We start from the raw sequence: 11,988 nt of genomic DNA, 5'->3' as shown, positions 1-11,988 counted from the left end.
TTTGAACCCTGTGGATTTGAACCATGTGTCCGGCTCTGTGCTGACAGCTCAGAGCCTGGAGCCTGCTTCAGATTCTGTGTCTCCCTCTCTCTCTGCCCCTTCCCTGCTCACACTCTGTCTCTCTCTCAAAAATAAACAAACATTAAAAAGAAAAACAAACAAAACACAGTTATCTTAGGTGCCTTTCTTGATGGGCCCTGAACTCAGAAGAATTTGTATTCCAGTTTTGAGCACCAAAATTAAACAGAACACAAAGAAGGAATAACGGGTACTTGACTACGTAATTGAAAAAATTCTAAAGGGGAGCCTTGGGTGGCTCAGGGGGTTAAGCATCTGACTTCAACTCAGCTCATGATCTCGAGGTTTGTGAGTTCGAGCCACATGCCAGGCTCTCTGCTGTTATCACAGAGCCCACTTCAGATCCTCTGTTCCCCTCTTTCTCTGCCTCTCCCCAGCTCGTTCTCTCTTTCTCAAAAATAAACAAATAAGCATTAAAAAAATTCTACAGTGTTCTTTTAGGGGAAATGGTGCAGGGGGGAGCAAGCTGTGACCACCTGTTTTAGTAAATAAAGCTGGACCACAACACAGACATAGTCATTTGTTTATCTATTGTCTGTAATGGCAGAGGTGAATTGTGACAGTGACCCCCATGGCTCACAAAAACTAAAATATTTACTACTTGGTTCTTAAAGAAATAAATAAAGAGGTTTGCCAATGTTTACATTCTAGGTGATCCATGCTTTGAATAAATGATGCCTAACAACCTGAACACTTTCTATTTTCTTTACAATATAGGCACTTGTTCATACATTTTTTTTTCTTGTAATGAGTTGTTTGGTTATTTATTTTTATTGGATAGTATTTTCTCATACAAATTCAAATGCTGTTGGAGTCAGAAAAATTTGATTACCCAAAGCAGTGGTTCTCACGTTTTGGTCTTAGAACCCTCTTACACTCTTGAAAATTATTGACAACCCAAAGTTCTTTTGTTTATTTGGATTATATGTCCATATATGCCTACTTCGGAAGCAAAACAGAAAACTTAAAGATGTTTTGGGGCGCCTGGGTGGCTAAGTCGGTTAAGCGTCCAACTTCGGCTCAGGTCACGATCTCACGGTCCGTGAGTTCGAGCCCCCCGTCGGGCTCTGTGTTGACCGCTCAGAGCCTGGAGCCTGTTTCAGATTCTGTGTCTCCCTCTCTCTCTGACCCTCCCCCGTTCATTCTCTGTCTCTCTCTGTCTCAAAAATAAATAAACGTTAGAAAAAAATTAAAAAAAAAGAAAACTTAAAGATGTTTATTAATTAACTGATTATTACTTTCTTAAAGTAGGCTTCATGCCCAGCATGGAGCCCAAGGTGGGCCTTGAACTGACCACCCTGAGACCAACACCTGAGCTGAGATCCAGAGTCAGATGCTTAACCGAGCAAGCCACGCAGGCACCCTTACTTACTAATTTATTTTAAAATAAAATATTTTTATGAAAAATAACCATATTTTCAAAAAATACAGGACTTGTACTGGTTTAAATGTCTGCAAATCTCTTTAAAGCCTGGCTTTTTAGAAGACAGTTGGTTTCTCTTAACTGCTTCTGCATTCTGTTGCAACATATTGCTTTAGTTGAAGTATATGAACCCTCCGATATATCTTTGAAAATGTAAGGAGTACTTAAAGTCTTTCCACATTACTGAGAATATTCTTGATACTTCATCAAAACTTGACAAGTGCTAGTTTCTTAAAAAAGCTTTCCTAATGTGGAATGTGAAACCGTATCAATGAACTTGCCATGCTCTGTTACATTAAAATCCATTCAAATAGTTCATCTTGCTCTTAAAATGGATGATTCACCCACGCATGATTTTGCAGCATTGTGCAACGGTCATTTAGAACTACCAATTTAATAAGTTATGCAGATCTTCCAAATATTGATGCACTTCATTATAAGGTATCCCCCCAAGTCACAGCAGTTAATATTACCATGCATCTCATCAGTTTTTAAGGCTGGGACACTTCTAAGTTTGAAAGAGTGCCTCATGGGGTTAATGAGGCTGAAACTAGCAGAAAGTTTAAAGCTTGTTTTTCTGAGAACTGTTCCCCCCTAATCAGCTGCTGTGTCTTTTCAGACCCCACTAACAGACTCACTTAGCTATTTCTGCAGAAGCCTGGACTCAAGGTCAACTGATATGGTTCCAGCCTAGGAACAAGCAAGGGCCGGCATTCCTTACTCGAGATTACAAGCCCAAGAGCCCCTCCAGTTTATACTGTCTCTCTGAGCAAGCCCATAACCCCTCTCCTCATCTGAAGATAACCTCCTGACATCAGGGGCTGAATTCTGCCTCCTTCCGGAGTTAAGTCTCCACCTCAAGGGAACATGGGGTATATGTTACAATAAATGTTTGCTCAATGAACATGCTATCTTTCCTTATGAGTAGTTGTTAAGTTTCCTTGCGCTTTGCATCAATATGTATGCATTCTCAACCCCTATGATTGTAAAAAACTCATTCCCTCCTCCTTGGAGGAAGCAGATTTGAGGCTTATCCTCCCTTCTTCAGGTTTGGCTGCATAAATGAACCCTTTCCTTGCTGCATACCTGATGTCTCGGTGATTGGCTTTGCTGCTGCACACAGGGCAGACGAACTTGGGTTCACTTACAAGTTCCTGGTTGAAAGCTTGAATTTTATTACTGGCAAAAAAAAAAAAAAATACTGTCCGCTATTTTCCTAAAAGGGACAGGCTCACTCAATTCCTCTTTGAGAAAATATCTACCAAATATCCAGTGACTGAATAAAGTATGTCTATCAGTCATTTGTTTCAAGTAAACATGGCGTCGCATGATACAAGTGGCTAGTTCTGCTCACTACTCAGCCACACAAGGGCTTTTCCACTATGTGCTGGTGTGCAGAAGCGTTTTCACGTCATTGCCTTCTTGGTCTTGAAAACACGTGTACTCAAAGACGGATATATTTTTTTTTTAATTTTTTTTTTTTTAACGTTTATTTATTTTTGGGACAGAGAGAGACAGAGCATGAACGGGGGAGGGGCAGAGAGAGAGGGAGACACAGAATCCGAAACAGGCTCCAGGCTCTGAGCCATCAGCCCAGAGCCCGACGCGGGGCTCGAACTCCCAGACCGCGAGATCGTGACCTGGCTGAAGTCGGACGCTTAACCGACTGCGCCACCCAGGCGCCCCTCAAAGACTGATATTTAATAAAGCCAACATTTTTAAATGTTTTCCTGCTTCCTCAAGGACATCCATAAGTGAAACTGCCTCTCTATTCTTCTCCTGCAGAGCTTGGCTGCAGAAGTCACAACTAGTACCATTGGGCAACACTGCCTTCATTTACACTAAGCAGCAGTTTTACCTACCGCTGCCTCTGCACCACCAGTGCAAATGCCAATGGTTAAAAGGACCTCTGTGTGTTTTCATAAAACATTTTCCCCTCATGAGCCCCTGAAGGGGTCTTGGGACCCCAAATGTAAGCACATCACAACGATGTGAACTGCTGATCTGGGGCAACCCACTCCCAAGCCAGAGTGAGAGCAGGCTCCAGGCAGTGAGGTGACCTTTAGGAACAGGCGTAATCAGGGCACTATGAGGGCAAGAAGTGTGAGGCCAGTGCTGCTGAACCTTAGTTCTCCTGCTAAACCATGCTGCCCTTGGACGCAGCCTCTATCTAAAGGAGAGGTGAACAAGCCAAGGCTTCCAAGCAGTGGGTGCTTTTCAAATTAATTAGGTAGAAATTTCAAATTAACGGTATCACCCTTGAAAATGTCACAGCTTTTAAATGCCAGTATTCTACACTGAGGTGTGTGTTAAGCCTTCAAGCGACCACACAAGGCACAGGGCACAAAAACATAAACTAGCTTAATTCCTTTGGAAGTGGTAGGAGTCTAAAGAGTTAAAAGGCCAATTTTTGTGCAGGAGGCTGCTATGGATGGAGAAGGAACCTCCTTAAAGCTGTCAGTGGGATCAGGATGGGAGGGGGGAGCGTTTTGGGGAGGATGAGCTGAGAGCGTGTCTATCACGCAGACATGTTTTGTAAACATATTCCTGGCTGTGCATCTCCTTGATAACGCTCTTGAAAAACTAAGCTGTCCATTCATATTTAGAAAAGAAGGAATGGATCAGACAGCAAGCACATGGGGAATAAAGTAAAGCCTCATTTCTGGAGAAGGCATTTCCAGGGTAGAGCCATTTTGTGTTGACCTTGAGAACAGGGCCAGGCTACATGCATTCACTAAGGAAGATTAAAAAACCCTTCAAGAAGCAGCCAGCCAGGAGGCGTACCAGCACTAAGTCAGTGCCCTGTCTTGGGCACTGGGCCCCACATCCCCCTCCTCCCTTCCTGCACTCCTCCAGAAAACAAAATCTGAAACAGCAAGGGAGCAAAAGCCTCCAGTCTATAGGGAATGGCCTGCCAAAGAGATGATTCATCCCTCTCAAGACTCCACCACCCCTGTGTGCCTCGCCTCTCCCTGGGACTGCTGCAGTGTGACTTCCTTTGTGCCCTCCACTCCAGGCTCTGGAACTCTCTCTGAAATGCAAAGCTGACCCATCACTTCCTGCTTCAAAGATCGTAATGCCTCTCTTGGCCCCATGGACCCAGGGGTCAGAGCTAGACTTTCTGGAGACCCAGAGTGGGGTTTAATGGAGTCCAGGCTCCACCCACTGTGCCTGTAGGTGCCCCCATAAAACAGGAAGATTCCTTTTCTTGGCTTTGCAACAGTTTACACAAGAGCATTTAGAACAGGACTTTGCAGTAGACACCCTATAAGTGGCACCTTTTATTACAATTATTAAGTGAAATCTAATTTCTGGAGAATGATGTGCAAGCGGCCTGCCTGCCTATCAGTGTAAGTCTCTCCCCACTCCCAGCCCCTCGTGCTCCCTGTAGATCTCATGCCACCCACCTCCCCCATCTCCCTACCCCTGTGCCCTTCTGTGTGCCCCCCACCCCCCGCCCCGCCAAGCACTTCTCATGCTGTGTCTCACCTACCTCTTACCCTAGACTTCAGCCTGGATTTCCCTCTTTGGGCAGTCCTTGCTAACCTCTCTCTACCCAGTCATCAGCCCTCACGGTGGGTTAGGATTCTGCTGTCATTTCTTCCCCGTCAGTATGCATATCTCTCTGTCCTTCTAACCACAATACTGAAAATGTCTGTTCCAGTTGGTCTTCTCCAATAGACTGCATAGGACTTGAGGTTTATCTCTCAGCCTTATTTATCTTTGCATCGCTAGTGCCTAGCATAGCATTAGGCCTCGGTGGGTTGGGGACTCAATAAATAATCAATTCCTGTTAAATAACTACAGGATCTTCTTTCTCCCCTTTTGAGGCATCAGGATCTGCCAAATCCTAAGCTATTACCACCAAGTACCATATGCCCTGCTTCCTACACAAAGCCCTCCACACCCTCCCACTTCCCCAGACCCTTCCCAGAATTTGAGTTTCAAGCACACAGTCCCTGATTTCCCACATCAGGGCTAGGGCTGTTAAGACATTTCTCCTCTGTAGTGTGTTTGCACAGGACTGCTGGGAGCTGATTTCACTACCAAATTATTATTGTTTATGTGTATGGCTGAAAAAAAAAATCATCTCTTAGTTCTAGGAAAGAATGTTCCATGTTTCCAAAACAGTTCAGTTTGCTTTGCAATAACATATTCAAAGTGGAGGTGTTTACAACTGCTATACTGTTCTCAAAAACAATTACATGGCATGACTCAAGCCTAACAGAAGAGGGAGAAGCAAGACTGCATTGTCAGCGGAGCAACCAGCAGAGGGAGCTACAGGGCGGCCGATAAGCAAACCTGAGGCGCGTGGGGTCTCCCACTCAGAGAGGGGAGATTGATGGAGCATTCTGGGCCAGTACAGTCTGGAGGGGCCTCCTGGCAGGGGTGACATGGAGGTAGGTACTTTCTTAGCTTCTTCCTCAGTCTTTCATGAGACCATGACCTTTCTGTAAGTTCTTTGATCTTCATTTAGCCAATTACACAAGTAGAAATGTAGGGGTCAAGATGATTTTAGCTAACCAGCATGGCATGCCCCAGCATTCCAAGTTGCCTGAAGGGATCTGCTGAGTGAATCTGTTTTTATCAAGAGAGACATTAACAAATATGTGTTATAAGCACATATACGTTAGGGGAACAGGAAGGAGACATAGAAGCACCTGGCATGCACAAGCGCTGAGACTAAGAGACACCCTCGCTTATAAAAATGAAACTTTTTGCTTTTACACATGGAACTGTGCTGATTCCACATTCTTAAAATGGTAGTAAAAAACTGGGTTCAAAGGAACCTGGGCAATACAATAAAGACAATTTCTTAAAATTTCTGAGTTGCGTTCTTCAATATCATAATTGGAAGTCTATAGTTCTAATCATGAAGCTTCACCTAAGGGCAGACAATAGAAGTTAAATTTGGATGCTAGCAACTAACAAAGATGTAAGTGACATTTCACGTTCCCCAGAAAAGTGTAATTCCCAGTGTCTTTCACACTCTCTTCCAAACTCTGAATCAAGTAGAATTTATAAGACTCTGGTCAAGGATATTTTTGCCAGAATAAAGAGCAAGAGAAATCTCCCTGACACGCAAGAGCAGAGGTGTTTAAAATAAAGCAAAACAAAACCGGAAGCAAGTTACTGCCTGCTTTAAAGCATAATACTTAAATTCCTTCTTACATTATTAATAATGGTCCTCGGGAATGAGAAGGAACTTCACCCCAGGGAGCTTTAAACCACTGTTCTTCCATAATCAATTGCAGACTACTCTGCTCCGGCTTTGGCTGCATATGACACATGGACAGTGTTATTATGAGCCTGCTGTAATGTCAGCACTGGGACACTGGGACCCTACACCTCAAGCCCATGCTCGTGCTTACTTTTTTCACCTTTTTAAAAATTCACATTCAGCTCCATTCCCAAGAATGTCTGATAGGAGGTCTGGGTGGTGGGACCCAATTTCAACGGCATCGCCCCATTTCAAGGCAGCTCTGGCATGTCAGCCCCCCCTCAGGAATACAGAACACTGACAGACCCAAGAAACAAGGTTATTCCTTTCTACCAAGTGAGCAAAAGCCCCTTGACTGAAACTTCCAGATTAGCTATGAGCTACAACACTGTCTACTGTGAGAATGTATTAGACACAGTTGTTTTACAACTTGACTTCAGGCCAAGGCTGTGTCCGATTCACATTTTTTTCTTGGCACCTAGTACAGAAGTCTGAACGTAGTAAGGACTAAACACATGTTTACTAAATGAATGAATGATTCTATAGACTCAAACTGCTTGTTTGCCCGTGTGGCAATGGAATGAGCATGGGCACAGAGGGAAGGCTAAGGCCTTACAGCTAAGCCTGAAGTTTGCTGAGAAAGAAGGAATTCTGCCTCCAGATGCAAAAGAGAAACCCTGCCTCAACTTCCCACCTGCTTGCCTGCCCTGCAGACTCCAGCCTCCAGACAGCAACCTCAACTCTTATCCAAACTTCCAGCCTACTCACCTGCCCTACAAATTTCAGACTTGTCCGTCCCCACAACTGCAGGAGCAAGTCCTTAAAAAAATCTCCTCTCTCTCTACATCAATCTGTTTCTCTGGACAGGCCTAATACAGGAACTATGACCCAGATGTGCTCCTGGGCTCTTGACAGGGCTCTGAAGGCAGAGTTCAGAAGGAAAGACGGATACCCAAGGTGTGGTCATGTTATTTACCATCTTGGAGAAGGTCCCTGATGGGTGTCCTGGCCACGACTCAAAGGTTGGACATGCACCAGCTGGCGTGAGGTCAGAGCCCATTGTGCGGACAGGAAGGGCTCTTCTCTGAGCCACAACATCCATTTAGTCCCTGGGTTAACTAAAATTACCACCATGCATACTTCTCTTTGGAGTTGCGCCCCCTCTAACTGTCGCTGCCCTGCAGACAGTTCTGCTTTCTTTTCTGGTCCTCTTGCTCCTCTCCCATGAGCCTACAACTTAGGGGTTCATCAGGTCTCTGCGGGCTAGGCCAGGAGCCTGGCCACGTAGAACACAGTCTCTTTGGGAGAAGAACTCGGAGTGGCTGCCAGGGGCAGGACACAGACCTTCCACTCCCCTGCCAGCCAGGAGAGGGGGAACACCACTGCTTTCAAATCGACCCCCAAAAAGACCTTTGCTGCTACCTCCAACAGGCTCGTTCTGTGCCAGTGAGGGAAAAGCACTGGAGACTCTCCGGCTGGCGTCAGAGACATCCAGCGCAGAACCCCCGTTCTGCCCAGCCAGCCAGATGCAAAGAGCAAGGCCGAGTGCGCACCGTGGGCGACCGTGCGGGACCCACCTATCTCCTCGCCCAGGGAGGAGTTGAGGATGGCACCGGCAGACATGACCACGGCGCAGCTCCGCAGGCCGCGCGGGTGCAGCTGGCTCAGCGGCACGGCGGGGACCAGCTTCTGCCAACCGAGCGCGGAGAAGGGCGCCTCCTTGCCGTCCAGCGTGCGCACCCGCACCCGGCTGCGCAGCGCACACAGCAGCTCGGCGCGGCTCAGCCCGGCCGCCCGCCGCCCGCGGAAGCGCACGCCGTGCTTGTTGGCGCTCAGGTAGTCCTGCATGGCCTTCTGCAGCCGCGGGTTGAGCATCTTGGACGAGACGTTTCCCTTCCAGAGCCGGTGGAGGAAGGCCCTGGACATGGACGAGTATAGCCTGTCCCCGTCGTCGCCGTCCTCCAGCGCCGGGCTCCCGCCGGGTTTCCGCTGCCGCTTCCTCGACCGCCTTCTCTGAGCCAGGCGAGCCGGTGCAGCCCCCTCCCGCCGGCCTGGGTCCCCGGGGGAGAGGGCCCCCGGCGTGCCCAGAGTGTGGCTGTGCAACCCTGGCTGCCCGGCGGCAAAGAAGTAGTCGTCGTCCTCCGGGTAGAAAGCACTTTGCGATTTTCTCCCGATCTGGGATGAAAAGAACTCTTCGTCATTTTCAAACCCATCCTGCACCTGGGTCCATTGCGGCAGGTCGCCTGGACCAGCGCGGAAGGGGACAGACGGGCGTCCGCCCAGCAGCCGCTTGTTCGCACCCACGCTCTCGGGCAAGGAGGGCTCCTGCATGGCACCCATGATGGCTCTCTGCTTCCCCTGCATGGGCAGGAGCCTCCTGGTCTCCAGGAAGGAGAAGGAGCTGGGCGCAGGCTCAGCTGGGTTGCTGTCGGTGAAGTAAATGAAAATCACCACGAAGAGGAGCCCCCAGGCGAAGATCCCGCAAAGCATTCGTTGTCTCCATTGCTTCAAGTGTGGTTTCATGGCAGGTCTCTGGGGTCAGCACCTTGTGTCGGTAGGAGGCCGAATGAACCTGAAACACAGCCAGGTCTGCAGTTAGCCACCGGAAGACACCTGCTCAGAGGTCCCTGGGGACAGTCTGGCTTGAGCAGTGTTTCTGCAGGGGAGGGTTAGAAGGGGCATCAGAAACCAGGTTCATTTGGGAAGTTTGACTAAATTTAAGCGTCATATCCCCCCAGCCCCACCCCACTTTCCTCCACTGGATCCGTGCCAGACAAGAGGTCCTGCCTAGAGTCTTGGGAGACAGCTGGAGGAGTGGCTGTATATACGGAAAACCTCTGCAGGTATAACCACTTCCCCCACCCTGACAGCTACTGAATTGGGGCCCATCCCAAAAGCCTCTCCCTGAAACTGGCTTTACAGAATTCCATTGGAAAAGCAAAGCAGCTGAGTTAAGAAGCAGAGTCCGTCCGCCCTTTCTTCCCTGCTTTATCAGACAACAAAGGCTCCTATATTGTAGAGCTGTAGTACTGTGTGCTTTTAATGGGTGACAACCGTGTCAGATTCTTCCTGGTCTCCCCCAGGCCCTGGGGGCTGCCTGAAATATACCAGAAGTCCACTAGGGTCCTGAATAACCAATGCTTCAGCCAGGTCTGCAGTTAGCCACTGTGGGCGAATGTGATGCCAGGGTATCTGTGGACTTCAAAAATACACTCAAATAAGTAGCCTCCGACTTCACCCCCATCATGAGTCTCTCATGGAACAGGAAAGTAGTATGTTCACATGTCAAACACGGGAGGAGATGAAGGAAAAGCTGCCTGATTCTAGATGAGCCTCCAACAGAGAAAGGGTGATGAAGAAGGCAGAGATGAAATGGACAAGATAAAAGGTAAGGGAGAAGGAACCTCTCCTTCACACAGTACTCGAGCCCCTGTTTACTGCTACATTGCTGTGTAGGTACAGTGCCTGGTACTAATAAAACAGTAACAAGAAACGCCCTTAATGTTCGGGAAAGTAAGCAAAGCCCCCAAAAGGGAAAAATACAAGGCACGTGTAATAATACTGGAGCTTTCTGGAGCCTACCAATGAGCACAGTGCCCAACACAGGCAGACACTGAATACATATTGGCTGAACGAATGGCGTGAGCCTGCGTGTGCGTGTTGGGGGTGGGGGTTGTGTGTTTGGGTGATGGGGTTGGAAGAAGTAGGGAAAACTGAACTGGAAAGTGACTCCCATCCAGCCATGGGGGACCCGGAGGGTGTATTTGAATGTTTGAGCCACAGGCTCTGTGAGAAACGGGGAGAAGTGAAGTTCTCTGAGCGAGGGTACCATGCTGGTTGCTTTCAGATTTCTCTATAGCAGTTAGGGGGGACAGGGAGGAGGGGTTAAGGAGGCAATACAGGGCTCAAGGGGGTCATTGGTAGAAATCAGACACTCAGAAAGTAGAGTATGAAGAACTCAGGGGCGGACTTCCCTCCCTAGCATAGGCTGATCGATGTGACTAAAACTCAAAGGCATGTGAGGTGGGGCCATAATGCAATGGCTGGGTTTTTACTTAGATAACTCATATCAAAATGACTGATACCTACATAAACGCAGTTACTGTGGAAGCTGTCCTCTGTCTTTGGTGGTAAAAAACGATATGCCAATGTAAGAAAACCATGTTTTCTTTGTGGCTCTGTAGCTGACTAAATATGGACACAGATTCATTGACCCCCTTCCCATTGAGAGATGGGGTCTAATCCTGTCCTTGCATTCAGAGGAGGGTTCTGTAACTGCTCTGATCCGTTTCCACTCCCTGCTTCCATTTTCTACTTCTTAAAACGCTCATCCGGAGGAAAGCTAGCCACCAACAAGGCTGTCTCTCTAACCTCAGTCCACCCTGCAGTCAGGAAACCCAAGCTAGCCATGTAGAAAGGCCACATGGACTGCAAGATGCCCTGCCAACCCCAAGCTCTTCCGGCTGTCCCAGCCCCAGCATCAAACATGAACAGTGAAGACACGTTGCGGCGCGTCCAGTCAAGTTGAGCTTTCAGATGATCCATCCCTGGCCAACCTCTCACTGCAACTGTATGGACGACCCCAAGTGAGAACCCAGCCAAAGCCCAGTCTACCTACCGCCACAGTGATGATGACACGTCGTGGGAATAAGCCACACAGGTTTTGAGGACTTTGTTACCTCAGAATAGATCACGGGGGCCGGTGCTAACAGAAATGTGAAATGAGAAGTGCCCCAAACGCTTCCAACATCATGGCATCCTTGAAAGGAAAGCCCAGCCTCTCAGAGATTATATGAAAAGCAATATTCATTTCAATGGAGGGGTTGTGGCTTTTAAAAACGTGTTGGCTTTACCTTGTATTCACCTAAAGGCAAGGCTGCAGGTTTCATTTACGGTCATAATTCAAACACACGCGTACAGAACATGCTTTCACCAAGCTGGGAACGTTGATGCCAATAAATTAACACAGAAGAAACAATACTAACGGTTAACCTATGTGCCAGACCCTAGGCTTAGCTCTTTCCCCCGGATTAGCTCATCTGGTCTTCCCAGCACCTCATAAAGTAGGAAATACACTTTATAAATGAGGAAACTAAAGCCCGGAGGGGTTAAGTAACTTGCCCAAAGCCGGGGAGAGAGCAAGCAGCAGGGCTCACACATTTAGCAGTAAGTTCTGACTCCATTTGATCATACAGACTGAAGCTATATCTTCTAAAGAAGGCTTTTTAAGCTCTCTCTGGTGAAGGATCGCTTTTTTTCTCCAAAC

The 11,988-nt window shown here is 47.7% G+C and overlaps 1 protein-coding gene across 1 annotated transcript in view; it reads right to left on the bottom strand.

Moving 5' to 3' along the window:
* The window catches only part of ST6GAL2 (ST6 beta-galactoside alpha-2,6-sialyltransferase 2), a 39,091-nt gene extending 29,846 nt beyond the window's left edge, over positions 1–9,245 (bottom strand). The window contains exon 1 of the mRNA XM_047067716.1: positions 8,300–9,245. Coding sequence (XP_046923672.1) covers positions 8,300–9,245 — 946 coding nt within the window. The remainder of the gene's footprint in view (positions 1–8,299) is intronic.
* Between the last annotated feature and the right edge of the window lie 2,743 nt (positions 9,246–11,988).

The sequence above is a fragment of the Lynx rufus genome, unplaced genomic scaffold (assembly GCF_022079265.1).
Source record: "Lynx rufus isolate CCGP_SWC_20201006 ecotype Redwood Valley unplaced genomic scaffold, mLynRuf1.p SCAF_8, whole genome shotgun sequence".
NCBI classification, from domain to species: Eukaryota; Metazoa; Chordata; class Mammalia; order Carnivora; family Felidae; genus Lynx; species Lynx rufus.
Note: the sequence above shows the minus strand (reverse complement) of the source record. Positions and strands in the feature narration are given on the sequence as shown.